Source organism: Salvelinus sp. IW2-2015, unplaced genomic scaffold, assembly GCF_002910315.2.
Source record: "Salvelinus sp. IW2-2015 unplaced genomic scaffold, ASM291031v2 Un_scaffold140, whole genome shotgun sequence".
Lineage (NCBI taxonomy): Eukaryota > Metazoa > Chordata > Actinopteri > Salmoniformes > Salmonidae > Salvelinus > Salvelinus sp. IW2-2015.
The window spans coordinates 2,631-22,498 of NW_019942521.1; the positions used below are offsets into that span (position 1 = coordinate 2,631).

The 19,868-nt window shown below is 46.0% G+C and overlaps 1 protein-coding gene across 1 annotated transcript; it reads left to right on the forward strand.

Annotated features, from left to right (window-relative positions):
- The first annotated feature begins 349 nt into the window (after window positions 1-349).
- On the forward strand, window positions 350-15,920 carry LOC112068167 (tetratricopeptide repeat protein 7A-like). The gene is made up of 14 exons (XM_070438060.1): window positions 350-569; window positions 3,362-3,498; window positions 3,638-3,762; window positions 4,581-4,659; window positions 4,774-4,943; window positions 5,939-5,994; window positions 6,233-6,240; window positions 6,620-6,757; window positions 7,305-7,388; window positions 8,069-8,173; window positions 11,047-11,164; window positions 11,523-11,580; window positions 12,007-12,079; window positions 12,200-15,920. Exons 1-14 carry the CDS (start codon window positions 350-352, stop codon window positions 12,362-12,364), a joined length of 1,536 nt encoding a protein of 511 aa, XP_070294161.1. The 3' UTR covers window positions 12,365-15,920.
- The last annotated feature ends 3,948 nt before the right edge of the window (window positions 15,921-19,868 follow it).

Here is a 19,868-nt window from a genome sequence, read left to right on the forward strand (position 1 = left end):
AGAAGGGAGAGTCCGGGTGGAGCCTTCTCAACAGGCGGCTGGCTTCGGGTGCGGGACGTGGACCCAACCCACCATAGTAATCCCCAAGCTTTTAGTGCCTCCATCTTAACCCCGGCAACAACCTCCAAATTATACCCCCACTGACTAGAGTGGCGCCTCTGGACGGGGGGCAGCTCCGGACTGAGGGCAGCTCCGGACTGAAGGGCAGCTCCTGACTGAACGGACGGCTCTAAGCGGCTTCTGAACTGACGGACGGCTGCTGAAGGGCTCAATACAGACGAGCGGCTTTGAAAGGCTCAGGACAAAGACGGGCGGCTTTGAAGGCTCAGGACAGAACGGGCCAGCTCAGATGGCTGCTGGGCAGACGGGCAGCTCAGACGGCTGCTGGGCAGACGGGCAAGCACTTCAGACGGCACGACCTGGACAGACGGGCAGTCTCAGACGGCGTGGGCAGAAGGCCAGCTCAGGACGGGCTGGGCAGACGGGCAGCAACGAAGGCGGCGCTGGCAGACGGGCAGCGCAGACGGCGCTTGGCAGACAGCAGATTCTGGCCTGCCTGAGGCGCACAAGTAAGCCTGGATGCATGGTGCCCGGAACATGTAGGTACCAATATAAGAGGGCTAAGGACACGCACTTCAAAGGCTAGTGCGGGGAGCAAAGCAAACAGGACTGTACAGGATTCTGGAAGAGCGCAACAGGAGGCTTGGTGCGTGTGTTGCACTGGTTTGGTAATGGGCTTGGGGCGGAGGAGGTGGGAACCGGGATAGACCGGACCGGATAGGCGTACTGGAGCTTTGAGCACCGAGCCTGCCAACCTTACCTGGTTGAATGCTCCGGGCAGCTCCGGGGTACCGCACCGGGCTTAGTGTCACGTACAGGAGACAGCCGTGGCGCTTTCCGCATAACACGGTGTCTGCCCGTACTCCCGTCTCCACGGTAAGCACGAGGAGTTGGCGCAGGTTTCCTACCTGACTTTGCCACACTCCCCGAGAGCCCCCCCCCCAATACATTTTTGGTGCTGCCTCTCTGGCTTCCAGCCGCACTTCCGTGCTGCCTCCTCATACCACCGCCTCTCGGCTTTAGCTGCCTCCAGCTCTTCACGAGGGCGGCGATATTCTCCAGGTTGTGCCCAGTGTCCTCCGCCGTCCAGAATTTCCTCCCAATTCCAATAGTCCTGCGATCGCCGCTGCTGCCTTGTATCACGCTGCTTGGTCCTGGTTTGGTCGGTGATTCTGTCACGATCGTCGTAACATTGTGGAAGAGAGGAGGACCAAGGCGCAGCGTGATAACAATACATCTTCTTTTATTGAAGATGAAAACGAAACGAACACTGACAAACTATACAAAACAACAAACGACCGTGAAGCTATAAAACGAAAGTGCAGACACAAGCAACTAACGTAAAGACATAGACAATCACCCACGAACTACCTAATGAATATGGCTGCCAAATATGGTTCCCAATCAGAGACAACGATAGACAGCTGTCTCTAATTGAGAACCAATTTAGGCAACCATAGACATACATACACCTAGACTGAACACTGCCCCATAAACATACAAAAACCCCTAGACAATACAAAACACATACATCCCCCATGTCACACCCTGACCTAACTAAAATAATAAAGAAAACAAAGATAACTAAGGCCAGGGTGTGACATCCCCATTTAACCCAACCCCTCTGAATCAGAGAGGTGCGGGGGGCTGCCTTAATCGACATCCACGTCTTCGGCGCCCGGGGAACAGTGGGTACTGCCTTGGAATAAATACATAATGAGTAACAATAACTTGGCTATATACATGGGGTACCAGTACCGAGTCGATGTGGAGGTATACGAGGAATTGAGGTAAATATTTACAATACATATAGTTAGGGGTAAAGTGACTWGGCAACAGGATAGTTAATGTTATGTGTGTGTCTTTGTGTCTGTTTGTTCCACAACCCAAATCAGTTCCTGGTTTCAGCAGTGGTTACAAATATAATGGGAGCCTATTCAGAATTTAGTCTAAGTAATTCAATAAAGCTGTCTCTAGAGCAGTGTTTACCATCTCCAGTCCTCGGGTACCCCCAACAGTATACAATTTTTTTTTTTGTAGCCCCAGACAAGCACACCGGATTCAACTTGTCAACTAATCATCAAGCCCTTGGCAGAGTTTCCGCAACTTGGTCTTCGCGACTCCAAAGGGTGAAGTGTTAGTTTTTTCCCCCTAGCACTACACAGCTGATTCAAATAATCAAGTAATCATTCATCTTTAATTATTAGAATCAGCTGTGTAGTGTTAGGGCAAAAKCCAAAACTTGAACCCCTTGGGGTCCTGAGGACCGAATTTGCGAAATACTGTAAGATGAGTTGATTGAGGTGTGTTTGTCCGGGTATACAACATAATTGTGTATGTTTGTGGGTACTTGAGGACCGGAGTTGGGAAACACTGCTCTAGGGAACCCTATATATATATAGTTGGACTGGAACTAATCAGATTGTGTTCCTAGGGTAGTGAGTGTCTGTCATCAGAATTTGTGGTGAYGATGGTTTCCACTTGCACACGCAACACACACACACACAGTTAAACAGAGGGCATTGTCCATTGTCACAGCACGCTGCTGGTCCATGTCTGGGTAATTGTGTTTGATAAGCATCACTCATCATCATGAGATTCATTACATTCAAGGAGTCATTGCTTCRTGGCCATTGACACATTGACGTCATCACAGTGTCTGCTGCTTAAATTGAAGGGAAGAATTCATGAAGTAGCCTTGTTGAGGTCTATCATTTAATAAACCATAATGGACTATAAGTAATGTTAGTAGAACAATACTAGAGTCAAGCCAATATGTTCAAAGTAAAGAGTGCTTAAGAGAGAGAAGACCTGATGGGAATCACTCAACTATGTAYAGGGTTTGACATTGCATAGTTTCTCAACATCTTTTCAAAGTTTCCATGATATTGTTTAGGGAATGTTATGCGATAGGAATATTTGTTAGATGAGATATTGTCTATTGGCAGCTGCTCCTTATTTGATTAAGGCTGGCGTCTGGTCTTGTCCTCCCTACCGCCCTGCAGTCCTGGAGGTCTCCTCTCACTCTATTTATTTATGCCAGTAACCGCATTCCCCCTCCAGCCATCTACTGACTGTCTCGAAATGTCACATTATCCATACTAAACAAACTGCCGTCTTCCTACCAGCAACAGTATTATTTGTTTTCAGTGTCAAATGCATCACCTAACTAAAAAACGGTCGGTCTGGTCTGGTCTGGTCTGTCTGTCTGTCTGTCTGCCTTTTTTTTTCTCTCTTTTTTTCTCTTTCTGACTCTCTTTCTCTATCTCTTTCTCTTTCTGACTCTCTTTCTCTATCTCTCTCTCAGGTCTGTCCCTGGACCACCAGGCAGTGTCAGCTGCCTCCCGTGTCCGTCTGTCTGAGAGAGAGGAGGAATGTCTTTCCTGCTACCTGAGGGCCTGTGACACCTCTCTTGTTTACCTGCAAGAACTCGATAAGGTGTGTGTGTCTGTGTGTGTTTTTGTTGGGTGTTTCTACCCCCATTGCAGATAATGCATGTTATTTCATGATGAAAAGCAGCACAAAACTACTTGGTATATGTGTTTACCAACTGAAGTTTRTACTGTTGTATTAGCAGATGGTGGTCAACCCTAGTTCTAAAGCAGCTAAGARCAGTTTGGCCCCTCCACCACTGGACATTGACCTGGGCTTCTTCCAGCAGGCGGCTCTACAGAGTGCATACCTGTGCCTGCTGCATAGGGGGTGAGTCAATGGCCCAGTAGAGCAGTCGAAGATGGTGGAGGCTTTGCCTCTTCCGCTCTGGAACAGTGCATTGTGATTTCAGCAACAAACATTGTGATTTGTTTTTGACCAGTAGGTGTCAGTATTGCACCTCAGATAGGACAGAGTTATTGCTTGTAGTGGCACGATTGAGCTCCACTCATTTATACTTAGGTGGAACCGCTCTGAATAACCCCCCCAGGCTTGAGAACAGGTGGACATGTGTGCGAAAACACTATTTATCCCTATCACAGATTTGAAGGGATGATTAACAATGTAGGAACAGAATGGGACTGATGCTGTCTTAGATTTACCCATATGATATCTCACTCCTCTCATCCTTACCCGTATAATACKCACGTGTTTAGTCCATCACTCTCACCTCGCTCACTGGTATGTCTGTTGGGACTGTGTCATACTCACATTCTTTTCATGTTATGTTATCTGTGTTGTCCTAATCGTCTACATATTTTGTTAGCGTACTGCAAAGTTGCCTAGGAGCTAGGAGCATGGCTGCCCTATCTGTCGGCGCCATTTTCTTCAGAGAGAAGAAAAGGGCGTCAATCCGCTGACGCGTCTCAATCCCCGTTCGACATCATTCTCACTTTGCGAGGCCTTTGTCGCTGTCAGCTCAGCTGTTTGACTTGTTTCATTGACGCGGCTGTCTGTCTGCCTGTCTGTGTATTTGTCTGTCTGTCTGTCCGCATGTCTGTCCATCTGTCTGTCTGTCCGCATGTCTGTCTGTCCATCTGTCCATCTGTCTGTCTGTCCGCATGTCTGCCTGTCTGTCTGTCTGTCAGGCACCTGGCCCAGGGAGCCCACCAGCTGCGCAGGGTCCTCAGGGTGGTGGAGTCTCGGGGCTCCCAGAGCTTCAGGAAGGTGAGGATATGTATTTTATGTTTACGTCAGGAAAAGGTCAGGAAAACGGTCCTGGCTCTAGTTAAATCCTAGTCGTGTTCTGTGGCGTTACGTTACGTTAAACGTGTCTCGTAGGCTGCCGCGCGGAAGCTGGCTGAGGTGTTGCTGAGCTCGGTGAGTGAGGACAGCTACTGGGCGCCCATGTCTCTCCCACCCTCCGCCTGGCTGCAGAGAGAAGGGAACGCCGGCCCAAAGGATGCCATGTACCCCTCTCCCAAACAACCCCAACGCTACAGTACTGACAGGTCGATACCTCCTACCTATTTCCTTCCTTCCCCTCTCTCTCTCTCTCTCTCTCCCTCCCTTTCTCTCCCCTCTCTTTCTTTTKTATTCATGTGTAGTCCCATTAATCCACTGGTATTACTCAATCCCCATTCAACATTAGCACTGGCTTGAGAGATTAGCTCACATTCCCRTACAGTGGGGTTGTGTGTACTCCTACTGAACCGTTGAGCTTAAATAGCCCCAGAGCATCAATACGGTCAAAGACAGGCCTCCCTAGAGGCCCAGGCGTCCACTGTTCCAGTGATACAAAACCCACACATGGAACATAACTTGTTCTCGCCACTTTCTGACCTCGTATTGGCTAGGAGCTCTGCGGCTAAGGCATTTATCCATGCTACTATAGTGCTCGGATAATGGTATACTTCAGCCACCTCTCCTATAAAGCACACGTACTGTACGTTGCGTTCACACTTCCATTGCCCCCCCCCCCCCCAAGGCTCCAAGATGTCGCACTGAGACCATTTCTATTCGTCTCCCATGCAAATAGTCGAACTCAAAAGCTTTGTCAGGACTTACCTTTGGCCGTTCCGCCATCTCTGCCTATGATCTTATGGGTCTGCGCTATCCTCAAGACGATATCAAACCCTACACCCCAGACAACATGCACGAGTGAAAATGCACTCAGGGAAATCAATTGCAGATTCGTTGTCATGGTTACTTGGTTAGAAGTGCCCTGGTAGTATCTTGCAATTGTATCTTTAGTTGGTACGTCATGGGCTCAGCCAGAGGGCAGTAAGACGAGCACATGCACAAACGTGTACGCGTGTACTATCACGTGCACGTGAGAGACACCTGAGAGAGTGGCGTACTGTTGATACTGTCGGGTTAGTCGGATGGTTGTGTTATATCACCAAGAGCAGGTGAAGTAGAAATAGGACGCTCCCTGCGATCCAGCTATGGCGCGCGCAGTTGCGTGACGTGTCACTTCCTGCTCCGTTCCTGTGTTTCCCTGCAGCGTCTTCTGTCCCCAGGACGGTGGTGAGGAGGCTGTGCTCCTGCTGCTATCACAGAGTCTACGGTGAGACAGCGCTCTCTCTCTCTCTCTCTCTCTCTCTCTCTCTCTCTCTCTCTCTCTCTCTGTCTTCGTCTGTCGTCTGGTCTGTCTGTCTGTCTTCTGCTGCTGTCGGCTGTCTGTCTGTCTGTCTGTCTGTCTGTCTGTCTAATGTGTGTGCGCGCACGTACGTACGTGTGTGTACACGTTTGGTACATTTGTATGTGCCTGCACGTGAGAGATACCTGAAAGAGCCAGCTTCCTTGGTCCCTCTCCTTTTTCTCTGCCACTTTTCCCATTCCTCCCACCCATCACTTTGAAGTACAGTATCTCTCTCTCTCCCWCCCTCTCTCTTTCCCCCCTGAGTCTATATCTATTACTGAAATTGCTATGCTTACCTTGACATGTGTTGATTGGACATTCCTGTGGATATTCTTGTGCCCTCCCCTTCATCTACAATGTGCAGTACGTAGATTCTACGTTGATCTCAAAACGTATTGACAGGAGTTAGGCTGGCTTTCGCTAGTCCTGTCTATACAGGTGAAGGAAAGGACACCAGCAGATTAAGCCACTTCATAGGCCTTCTACCGCAACWGTCTTGGTATGAATCGGATCCTAGACAGCTATGTGATCTGCCCCCTATAGGCCAGCGGAGACGCAGTCATCAGCCGAGCCCCCGACCATAAGGAGGAGCGGGAGACCAGTCTGCAGGACGCCACCTCTGTCTACGACCTGCTGAGCATCGGCATGGCCAGGAGGGGGCAGTATGCCATGCTGTCTGAGGTAAGCCTGCCTCGAAAACACTGGAGGCCAAAGTACTAAAACCTAACTAGCAAAACAGTGTGAAGGGAAAGCTTTGCCTCCGACAACTGTTTCATGCCCTTGTTGTGTCGTACACTTTCGAGCAGGTTTAGGGACTCTCTCGCTCTTTCTCTAAGAGAATCTCTYTCTCTCTCACCCTCTTTCTCTATTTCTCTCCTTTTTCTCTCTCTCTAGCTTACCCAGGCTTCTCTCTCTTTACTTTCAGGTTGGCAGCGTTTTTCTCTCCAGGTGAATGAGAGTGAGCACTGCCTCACTAGGCCAGACAGGTGAACCCTCTCACGTGTTGGGGCCACGCAGGGTACCACTAGTCTTGCTAACAACAAGCTGCTGGTTATGTCTGTCTGCCTGACTGACGTCGTTCCTCTCATAGGTGTCATGGTGTGGGCCGCTAGTCAAATGAACATCTAACCCTCATCTAAACCTCACTCTCCTTCAACAATGTGGGTTGATATCTCAAATGCATCTGTGTGTGTTTGTGTGTGTGTGTGTGTGTGTGTGTGTTCTCCAGTGTCTGGAGCGGGCCATGAAGTTCTCATTTAATGAGTTCCACCTCTGGCACCAGTTGGGCCTGTCACTCATGGCGTGTGGGAAGGTGAGCTCATCGACATATCTTTTCACACGTCCCCCCCCCCCCCCCCCCGCGCYCACACACACACACACCATCCTACTCTAATCTGGCACTACTACCTGCTCGCAAGCATATGTAATCACTCATCCTCTAAATGTTGCTGTGAGGTTGTGTGTGCGTTAATCAGTAGAATGCGTGAACCAGAAGGACTGAGTGATAACGAAAGATGAGGAGTGTGACAGATAGAAAGATCTGGAACCCTCCCGAGTGAAACAGGAGAATTGATCTCCTCCCTGGCCTGGCTGCCTGCAGGATGAGGTGACACCGCAGATCAATGCAGAACTCTGGAAATAGGCTGCTCCCTATAAGGATGGGGGGGGGGGGCTCAGTGTCGTCGGATCTGCTTCTATTTAGGGCCAGCTGTGTGTGTGAGGGAGCGAGAGAGTGTGTGTGAGGGAGCGAGAGAGAGTGTGTGTGTGTGTGTGTGTGTAGTGCATTGATGAACGACCTATATGACTCCCTTTCTGTGTTATTCTATACGGAAAGTAAATATGTGTGTGATCATATGCTCCTGTTATATCAGTAGACTAGTTTGTCTCTGTCACTGCTGTAGGAGAGTGTGCGTAAACATGAGTCTGTGTGTGTGTGTGTGACGACTTTTCTCGATGTGTCAGTGACCATGTGTGTGTGCCTGTGTTTTACAGGGTGTGGGCGCCGTGTCTGTGCTCAAGGAGTGTGCCAGGATGAGACCCGAGGACCCCTCACTGCCCATGTTGGCCGCCAAAGTCTGCATCGGCCAACTGCATTGGGTGAATGACACACACAGTCTCTCTCTATTTCACGATACCTTTACACTACATGCTATGCATACCATCCATACAGGCAGTCGGTCACCATTCAGAATCGCTGCAACCATTATTACATAACAGCGCTCCACACGAACGCCCACCTCCGCCCAACCACTGTGATAACCAGCCTAGCAATGTCGGGCCTGTTGTTGATCCAGGAGGGGGGTAGTGTAGGATTAGGAGACGCATGGTGGCATGGCAACAGAGGGGCTAGAGATCAGAGGTGGCTAGGGAGACTAAGGAGCTTACAGCCATAATCACAATAGGATACTATGGGACCAAAGAGCAACAAATTACACACATCTTGACCCTTTCACCGACCTTGGAACTACACATTTGCACTGTATTGTCTGGGAGTCTGGGACTTTGGGACTAGAGGCATTCGAGGGTCTTTGACCCCTAGTTGGTAGGAGTGGAGTGACCAATAGGGATTTGTGTCCGACTGGGGAACGTTATTTTTATAGTTTAAAAAAATATATATGATTTTTGTTGCATTATTTGATTGTAAAAATAACATTAGGGAGTTTAATAAGGGAAAATATTTGTTTTCYGAATTTTCAAATMTTCTATATTATTACGCTGAACAAAAATATAAACGCAACATGCAACAATTTCTAAGATTTTACTGAGTTACAGTTCATATAAGGAAATCAATCAATTTAAATAAATAAATTAGGCCCTAATTAGGCCCTATTACATGACTAGGAATAGAGTGGCTGTGCGAAGTTGCTGGATATTGGCGGGAACTGGAACAAGCTGTCGTACACGTCGATCCAGAGCATCCCAAACWTGCTCAATGGGTGACAAGTCTGGAGAGTATGCAGGCCATGGAAGAACTGGGACATTTTCAGCTTCCGGGAATTGTGTACAGATCCTTGCAACGTGGGGCTGTGCATTATCATGCTGAAACATGAGGTGATGGCGGCGGATGAATGACACGACAATGGGCCTTAGGATCTTGTCACGGTATCTCTGTGCATTCAAATTGCCATTGATAAAATGCAATTGTGTTCGTTGTACCATAACCCCACTGCCKCCATGGGGTACTCCGTTCACAACATTGACATCAGAAAACCACTCGCCCACACGACGCCATACACACTGTCTGCCCAGTACAGTTGAGATGTATCCATGAAGAGCACACTTCTCCAGTGTGTCAGTGGCAATCGAAGGTGAGCATTTTGCCCACTGAAGTCGGTTACGATGCCAAACTGCAGTCAGGTCAAGACCCTGTTGATGACGACGAGCACGCAGATGAGCTTCCTGAGACGGTTTCTGACAGTTTGTCAGTTTCCCGCAGGTGAAGAAGCCAGATGTGGAGGTCCTGTGCTGGCATGGTTACACATGGTCTGCTGTTGTGAGGCCAGTTGGACGTACTGCCAAATTCTCTAAAACGATGTTGAAGGCGGCTTATGGTAGAGAAATGAACATTAAGTTCTCTGGCAACAACTCTGGTAGACACTCCCTGCTAAAAGTTCTATTAGAATAGTTATGTTTTTATTGTAGATTTTCAAATGAATCGTTTTCCATATCTTACAAATGTCTGTATTGAACTTGTATTTTTAGAGGCAAAAATATGTCTGTTTTGAGTATCTTCTGTCAACTCTGTCAYTGGCTTGTCAATTCCGTCACTGATGGCTAACCCCCTTAAGATTTTTTTGTTGTAAATATTCAGATATTTTTTTTAACACTGTTCTCCATGGCCTGCATGCTTAAACTTTTTAAGTATTTGTTTTGCTAGACCTAAAGCATAATGTTTGCTTTTTAAATGTTGTTTTATGTTCTAAATCTAGAAAAACATGCTAAGGAAATTACCCCTGGAGCATTTAATAATGCATATTTGAATAATCTTATGTTAGAATTAAACAATATATWTTTTTTAAATGAATCACTGGAAAATATAAACAAACTGTTGAGATTGACATAATTTAAAAGCTTACAAGCAGGGTTGTCAAACTATTTTAAAATGTCTTGGGAGAAAAAAAGTTTAAAAAAGCAACAACATTTATGTCATTAAACATGATCTAAAAACGTGTCAACTCCGTTTTGTTTCATATTCGCATATGTTGWAGCTTAGATCCTAATTTGACATCATCTGAGTTGGGTCATTTGTGTTGTGCCCGCCATCGGTAGAGACACAACATGCTCTTGAATAAAGGAGCACCTTTATCTCCTAAATGTTTAGCCATTTCCATGGGCAAATATGTTTTGTTTAAATCAAAATGGACACTGTCAAAAAGGAACTCAATTCAAATGGATATATCCCATAATAACATAATGGCTCTCTTTCTTTCTATTGTATGGAACTTTGTTGATAGTGTCTGTATTCTGAGAAAGAGAGGGATAGAGAATGAGGAGGAGGATGATGAGGGAGGGGAGAGATAGAAAGAGAGAGTAAAGGGGAGGGGGGATAGTCAGGGAGAGTCTAAGCAGATGTCCTGCTGTTCTGCTGGCACCATGTCAAAGGCAATTCACCGACCCCTCCCCATACCTCACACTGAGTGACACGCTTTTACCTCGTCCCAGCTCAGCCACACTGACTGCAGTCTGGCACTCTTTGCCGGGGGACTCTAGTGCGCTGTTCTTCACCTGAATCTACAGTGTCCTTAAACTAACCACACACTGCCCACGATACAGCCCTTGAGACTATACAAACGCTCTATACTATACAAACACAAAAGCTCACTAAACAAGACAATCCGAAAACCAACTGAACATGCCTTTAAACAGTGGAGCTCACACGGTTAGTAAGTACTTCAGCAGACTAGACACTGTACTTCTAGGGACCCATAGCACATCGGACTGTTATCTTTGCGTGTATCTGTGTGTGATAGCTGGAGGAGGCTGAGGCCCTGTCTCAGAGTGTGGTGTCCATGGGAGAGGAGGCTGCAGAGTTCCTGTCCCGTGCGTACCTGACTGTGGGGCTGTGCTGCAGTCTGCAGGCCTCTGACGGTAAGAGACACCACTATGAGCTGCTCTACGAGGCAGGATTGGTTTCCTCTAACAAACGGTGGCCCTTGTCCCGATTCACCGGGAATCCGCCACTGAGAGAACCCACTGAACTCACTTGTCCTGATAATCCATACTTTCTTAATTGGCCTTCCCCGTTGCCTGTGCAGTATTTCATTCAGAGGTGAATTGTGTAGGAATGAATATGAGTTGGTACTCACAAAAGGCGACAAAAATTTTCAGAATTCAGAACTGTGCGATAAATACCGTAAACCTCATTATAATCCACCATGAAAATGTCGCCCAAAATGCCTTGTTTTCCACTGATGGATTTGTCCATCTGTACCTAATCTGTCTCCAGCCACTCTGAAAGCTGATCGGGATGGGTTCAACAGACGAGCACTGCAAAATCTGCATAAGTACGTACCAACCTCTCTCTGTCAGTCTAAGTAAGTAGCCTTTGCCACGAGGCTTGGCTTGTGCAATTCAGAACGGCTCATAGGAGCAGGAGCCTAGCTCCTGTTTCTGTAGCGTGAGGCAGCTTGATGTACAAGTACACCCCCTGGACAGGACGCTAGTCTATCGCAGGGCCTTACCCCCAATCTATCTCCTTAATGCTGAGTGCCAAGCAGAGACACATCTGGTCCCATTTTTACAGTCTTTTGTATGACTCAGCCGGGGATCAAACTCCCAACCTTCCAATCTCAGGGCGAACAATCTAACCACAAGGCCACTCTGTTAATCTAGGTTGGTCTTAACCTGTGTGTTTGTTTTTATAGTTAGCGTACACTACAGTTTGTGTGTTATTCTGCGTTGTCATTGAGTGTGACCTCTCTCCTCTGAAGAGCCCATGCAATGGATCCCCATGATGCTAAGATTGCTCTCTACCTGTCTCTCCAGCTGGCTCTTGTACGCCAGGTCAGTCAGCACTGCCACACACACATATACTGTAGTACACACACCATTACGGCTCCTCATAGTGGTTCTCCATCTTGGATCTTCTGCCCATTCACTGTGGGTATGTGTGTGTGTGAGCAGGTGGCAGCTGCCATGGATCCCCTGCAGGTGGCTCTGTCTCTGCGTGGGGACGACCTGCACTCCCTCCACCTACTGACCCTTCTGCTTAGTGCCCAGAAACACCACCAACACGCCCTCGAAACCCTCACACTAGCGCTCAGCCAACATCCTGAGAACTTCAAGTAGGTCGCCACTCTCCTGTATTATGGAACTGTGTGTGAATGAGAGTGAGAGTGTGAGAGTGTGAGCGAGTGTAAGACTAACTCTGGTGTGTGTCACCCAGCCGGGTGCTCTGGAGGCCCAGGCCCAGACCTCTGTGTGGGGATAGGGTGTCTGAGCTCCTCACCAGAGCCACACACACTCACTGAAGGCCTTATTTAGATGTGCCAGACCAGGCATCCGCACTGCGCTGAGGAGTCTACCCTCACACACCCTTACCCTTTTCACACTGCCGCACTGACCCCAACTCTTCCATGTAGGTTGGAGTTGCAGTACTCCCTCTCTCTCTGAGAAGCAGACAACATTATGCAGTAATGATAAACCACAGACACACATTATTAGTCATCCATGCAATTGGCCCGTGCCACAGTGTTGCCTTGCTATAAGGAGAATATGCATATTTGAAAGCCACGTGCTATTTTGATTATTTCGCAGTGCCACCTCACCCTAGAGTCTGCAATAATGATCTAAGACACATGTTCTTCACAGCACGACCATTTGGGGTCAGTGTTGGTCTCCATGGTGTCAAGAAGAGAGGGGTACAGTGAAAATAGATAGCGGTAAATGAATGTGATATAGAGACAGATAAATAAAGAAATATGGAGTCAGAGAAGTACAGAACGAATCAAACATTGTTGCATTTATATCGTATTTGTAGCTATATATATATATATCTACAGTACCAGTCAAAAGTTTGGACACACCTACTCATTCCAGGGTTTTTCTTTATTTTTACTATTTTCTACATTGTAGAATAATAGTGAAGGCATCAAAACTATGAAATAAAACCTATGAAGTCATGTAGTAACCAGAAAACAAATCAAAATATATTTTATATTTGAGATTCTTCAAAGTAGACACCCTTTGCCTTGATAACAGTTTTACACACTCTTGGCATTCTCTCAACCAGATTCACGAGGTAGTCACCTGGAATGCATTTCAATTAACAGGTGTGCCTTGTTAAAAGTTAATTTGTGGAATTTCTTTCCTTAAAACTTCTTACGGCTGAAATCCCATTAACGGGATCGATTTGACAACAGCCAGTGAAAGTGCAGGGTGCCAAATTCAAACAACAGAAATCTCATAATTAAAATTCCTCAAACATACAAGTATTATACACCATTTTAAAGATAAACTTGTTGTTAATCCCACAACAGTGTCCGATTTCAAAAAGGCTTTACGACGAAGCATATCATGCCATTATGTTAGGTCAGCGCCAAGTCACAGAAAAACACAGCCATTTTTTCAGCCAAAGAGAGGAGTCACAAAAAGCAGAAATAGAGATAAAATTAATCACTAACCTTTGATGATCTTCATCAGATGGCACTCATAGGACTTCATGTTACACAATACATGTATGTTTTGTTCGATAAAGTTCATTATTATATCCAAAAATCTCAGTTTACATTGGCGCGTTATGTTCACTAATGTTTTGCTTCCAAAACATCTGGTGATTTTGCAGAGAGCCACATCAATTTACAGAAATACTCATCATAAATGTTGATGAAAATACAAGTGTTATGCATGGAATTAAAGATATACTTCTCCTTAATGCAACCACTGTGTCAGATTTCAAAAAAGCTTTACAGCGAAAGCACAGCATGGAATAATCTGAGTACAGCGCTCAGAGACCAAAACAAGCCATACAGATACCCGCCATGTTGTGGAGTCAACAGAAGTCAGAAATAGCATTATAAATATTCACTTACCTTTGATGATCTTCATCGGAATGCACTCCCAGGAATCCCAGTTCCACAATAATTTTTTTTTGTTCATTAAAGTCCATCATTTATGTCCAAATACCTCCTTTTTGTTTGCGCGTTTAGTTCACAAATCCAAATTCACAAGGCGCAGGCACTTAGTTCAGACGACAGTTCCATTACAGTTCGTAGAAACATGTCAAACGATGTAGAGAATCAATCTTTAGGATGTTTTTATCATAAATCTTCAATAATATTCCAACCGGACAATTCCTTTGTCTTTAGAAATGAAAAGGAACAGAGCTCGCTCTCACGGCCGCGCGCCTGACTTAGCTCATGGCATTCTGCCAGACACCTGACGCAAACAGCTCTTATTCGCTCCCCCTTCACAGTAGAAGCCTGAAACAAGGATCTAAAGACTGTTGACATCTAGTGGAAGCATTAGGAAGTGCAATCGAACCAAATTTTACACTGTATATTGGATAGGCAAAGACTTGAAAACCTACAAACCTCAGACTCCCACTTCCTGGTTGGATTTCTTTCTCAGGTTTTTGCCTGCCATATGAGTTCTGTTATACTCACAGACATCATTCAAACAGTTTTAGAAACTTCAGAGTGTTTTCTATCCAAATCTACTAATTATATGCATATCTTAGCTTCTGGGCCTGAGTAGCAGGCAGTTTACTCTGGGCACCTTATTCATCCAAGCTACTCAATACTGCCCCCCAGCCATAATAAGTTAATGCGTTTGAGCCATTCAGTTGTGTTGTGACAAGGTAGAGTTGGTATACAGAAGAAGGCCCTATTTGGTAAAAGTCCAAGTCCATATTATGGCAAGAACAACTCAAATAAGCAAAGAGAAATGACAGTCCATCATTACTTTAAGACATGAAGGTCAGTTAATCTGGAAAATGTCAAGAACTTTGAAGTTTCTTCAAGTGCAGTCGCAAAAACCATCAAGCACTATGATGAAACTGGCTCTCGTGAGGACCGGCAATAGAAAAGGAAGACCCCGAGTTACCTCTGCTGCAGAGGATAAGTTCATTAGAGTTACCAGCCTCAGAAATTGCAGCCCAAATAAATGCTTCAGAGAGTTCAAGTATCAGACACATCTCAACATCAACTGTTCAGAGGAGACTGCGTGAATCAGGCCTTCATGGTCGAATTGCTGCAAAGAAACCACGAATATATATTTTTTTATTTAACCTTTATTTAACTAGGAAAGTCAGTTAAGAACAAATTCTTATTTACAATGACGGGCCTACCAGAAGGAAAAAGGCCTACTTAAGGACACCGATAATAAGAAGAGACTTGCTTTGGCCAAGAAACACGAGCAATGTACATTAGACCGGTGGAAATCTGTCCTTTGGTCTGATGAGTCCAAATTCGTGATTTTTGGTTCCAATAGCCTTGTCTTTGTGAGATGTAGAGTAGGTGAACGGATGATCTCCGCATGTGTGGTTCCCACCATGAAGCATGGAGGAGGTGGTGTGATGGTGTCGGGGTGCTTTGCTGGTGACACTAGCGATACGCCATCCCATCTGGTTTGCGCTTAGTGGAACTATGATTTGTTTTCCAGCAGGACAATGACGCAAAACACAACTCCAGGCTGTGTAAGGGCTATTTGACCAAGAAGGAGAGTGATGGAGTGCTACATCAGATGACCTGGCCTCCACAATCACACGAACCTCAACCCAATTGAGATAGTTTGGGATGAGTTGGACCGCAGAGTGAAGGAAAAGCAGCCAACAAGTGCTCAGCATATGTGGGAACTCCTTCAAGACTGTTGGAAAAGCATTCCTCATGAAGCTGGTTGAAAGAATGCCAAGAGTGTGCAAATCTATCATCAAGGCACAGGGTGGCTACTTTGAAGAATCTAAAATATAAATATATTTTGATTTGTTTAACACTTTTTTGGTTACAACATAATTCCTTATGTGTTATTTCATAGTTTAGATGTCTTCACAATTATTCTACAATGTAGAAAATAGTAAAAATAAAGAAAAATCCTTGAATGAGTAGGTGTGTCCAAACTTTTTTTTGCAGGTTTTCCTACTTACAAAGCATATAGAGGTCTGTCATTTTTATCATAGGTACACTTCAACTGTGAGAGGCGGAATCTAAAACAAAAATCTAGAAAATCACATTGTATGATTTTTAAGTAATTATTTTGCATTTATTGCATGACATAAGTATTTGATCACCTACCAACCAGTAAGAATTCCGGCTCTCACAGACCTGTTCGTTTTTCTTTAAGAAGCCCTCCTGTTCTCCACTCATTACCTGTATTAACTGCACCTGTTTGAACTCGTTACATGGTATAGAAAGACAACCTGTCCACACACTCAATCAAACAGACTCCAACCTCTCCACAATGGCCAAGACCAGAGAGCTGTGTAAGGACATCAGGGATAAAATTGTAGACCTGCACAAGGCTGGGATGGGCTACAGGACAATAAGCAAGCAGCTTGGTGAGAAGGCAACAACTGTTGGTGCAATTATTAGAAAATGGAAGAAGTTCAAGATGACGGTCAATCACCCTCGCGTGGGGCTCCATGCAAGATCTCACCTCGTGGGGCATCAATGATCATGAGGAGGGTGAGGGATCAGCCAGAACTACACGGCAGGACCTGGTCAATGGCCTGAAGAGAGCTGGGACCACAGTCTCTAAGAAACCATTAGTAACACACTACGCCGTCATGGATTAAATCCTGCAGTGCACGCAAGGTCCCCCTGCTCAAGCCAGCGCATGTCCAGGCCCGTCTGAAGTTTGCCAATGACCATCTGGATGATCCAGAGGAGGGAATGGGAGAAGGTCATGTGGTCTGATGAGACAAAAATAGAGCTTTTGTGGTAAACTCCACTCGCCGTGTTTGAGAGGAAGAAGAAGGATGAGTACAACCCAAGAACATCATCCCAACCGTGAAGCATGGAGGTGGAAACATCATTCTTTGGGGATGCTTTTCTGCAAAGGGGACAGGACGACTGCACCGTATTGAGGGGAGGATGGATGGGGCCATGTATCGCGAGATCTTGGCCAACAACCTCCTTCCTCAGTAAGAGCATTGAAGATGGGTCGTGGCTGGATCTTCCAGCATGACAATGACCCGAACACACAGCCAGGGCAACTAAGGAGTGGCTCCGTAAGAAGCATCTCAAGGTCTGGAGTGGCCTAGCCAGTCTCAGACCTGGACCCAATAGAAAATCTTTGGAGGGAGCGGAAAGTCCGTATTGCCAGCGACAGCCCCGAAACCTGAAGGATCTGGAAGAGGTCTGTATGGAGGAGTGGGCCAAAATCCTGCGCTGCAGTGTGTGCAAACCTGGTCAAGAACTACAGGAAACGTATGATCTCTGTAATTGCAAACAAAGGTTTCTGTACCAAATATTAAGTTCTGCTTTTCTGATGTATCAAATACTTATGTCATGCAATAAAATGAAAATGAATAACTTAAAAATCATACAATGTGATTTTCTGGATTTTTGTTTTAGATTCCGTCTTTCACAGTTGAAGTGTACCCATGATAAAAATTACAGACCTCTACATGCTTTGTAAGTAGGAAAACTACAAAATCGGCAGTGTATCAAATACTTGTTCTCCCCACTTGTATATATATGTATAATCTAAAGCTTATATTCTAGTGATTTCTCCTCATATGCATATGCAGACACAATTCCTTCTCCATAGAGACATTTGACTGCTTTGACCCATTTAAGAGCTTTTTGCCAGGATCAGACCGTCACAGCCCTCCTGCGCCAGGAATGCCATCGCCCGGCAACCAGAGGTCATATCGGCGGAAGGAGCAGTCAACATCAGTTTTTTATGGAGAAAGAGGGAATGTGTGAAGAATTTGTGCTGAAGAGGATTTGGTTTGAATAGCATACGTGCACAATGACATGCATGTACAGTATGTGCAAGTGACGCTAGTCATCGGATCTCTGCACCACAGCAGCACAGACTGTCAATTTGTTGTGCAGACACTGATTCCTTGTGTTTTTTCTCTCTCACACTTTCTGTCTTTCTTGTTCCCAAATAGAAAGCATTTACTCTACGATAAAAATACCGCGTACACACACACGTTCCTGTAGTGTAAGACAGCAAATCTCGATTAATTTCTCACGTCTCGTACGCCACTTCCATAGGCAGCGTAGGAGACCCCCCCCCCCCGCAAGACAAACATCTCTTCGAGCCATATGATGCTACAGTAAATACCTTAATAGCAGACAGCAATTGGATGAAACAGTTGAAATATTGTCCTAATATTTGAGATGTTTTTATTGAGCTTTCACCTTAAAATGCCGTAATAGCCTGTTGCATTCTTAAATGGTCGGCGTGACTTTATAAGTAGACAACTGGGAAACGCTACTGTCTTTATCTCTCTTTTTTTCCCGTCTTTTTTTATCTCTGTCTGTTTGAAATTGTTATCAGCTAGTAAACAGGCGTGCATTTCCAATTTGAAATGCGTTTTTAGCACAAAGCGAAAGAGCTGAGGAGGCTGTGGAAAGGGAGATGGGAAGGGAGGCCAGAGAGAGAGAGAGTGTACTCTCGCAGTTTGTTCTAAAGAAAATGATTAATCCCAGGCTTTGATTCTGCATTCATCTTGCGGCATGTCACAAGATGTGTGTGTGTGCCTGCTTGCATACACACACACACACACAGTAGGAAGCCTACTAACACACGGCACACCACTCCTCTACTAAACGCTGCTCTGCACGGTAGCTAATAGGAAACCCTCAGCCCCCACTGGCCCCGCTGACAGGTGTATCCGTAACACCACGTCTGTCAGCAACAGTTTTCATCCTCATGTCAGATGACACTTCGTGCATATCTCTCTCCCCTCCTCTCGCCCCTCCATCCCCCATCCCTCCCTCCATCACCCCAGCCCTTCCACCCACCCGTTAACCGGTAACGAGCCACATTTCACCGGGTGTTTTTCCCCTGCTGCCGGCCGTCTGGCTGTGCTATTGATCACCAGTGCTATCTTTAGGCTTGGGCGATATATACCGTATACCGGGGTATTTTCAAATACTGACGGTATAATTTTGGTTTGGGGGCAACCCCGCCTCGTGGGTGCTGCGGGGGTGCGTGCTACGCCATTGCTTAAAACTAACTATGAGTTAAGTATAACTATAAGAAATCTAAGCTGTGTCAAATAAATGATATCCAACTCAGGACTCCAGCTATGCATTTGGTTTGTTAACTTGCTAGCTAAGTGGCTGAATGTCAAGATCAAGCTTCTTGGTTACAGCAGAGACATTCAATCCCTTCCTGAATCAAGATCCCTGTTGCCTAACTTGTTTTGCGAGTCAAACAATAGCGCCCCCTGTGTGCACTTCCGGGAATACCGTATACCCTGGTATGGTACAGAAACGGTATGACGGTATGAAAATCTGGATAGTGCCCAACCCAAGCTCTCTGTCAGTAAGAGGTGAGCAGAGAGAGGAATCATTTGAAGAGGCTCCAGTTGGGGGAGCAGGGAGACAGGAAGAGACAGACAGACAGCAGGCAGACAGACAGGCATCCGCTTCGGGACTTTTAAGTCTCTCTCTCGTCTCTCTCTGTCTCTCTCTCTCTCTCTCTCTCCTTTCTCCTCTTCTCTCTCCTCTCTCTCTCTTCTCTCTCTCTCTCTCTCTCACTTCTCACTCTCATCTCACTCACTCACTCACTCACTCACTCACTCACTCACTCACTCACACACACACACACACACAGATGAGTAAGGGCCCTGACACTTTCTCTCTCCCTCTTTCTGTATTTTCCCTTCACATACTGT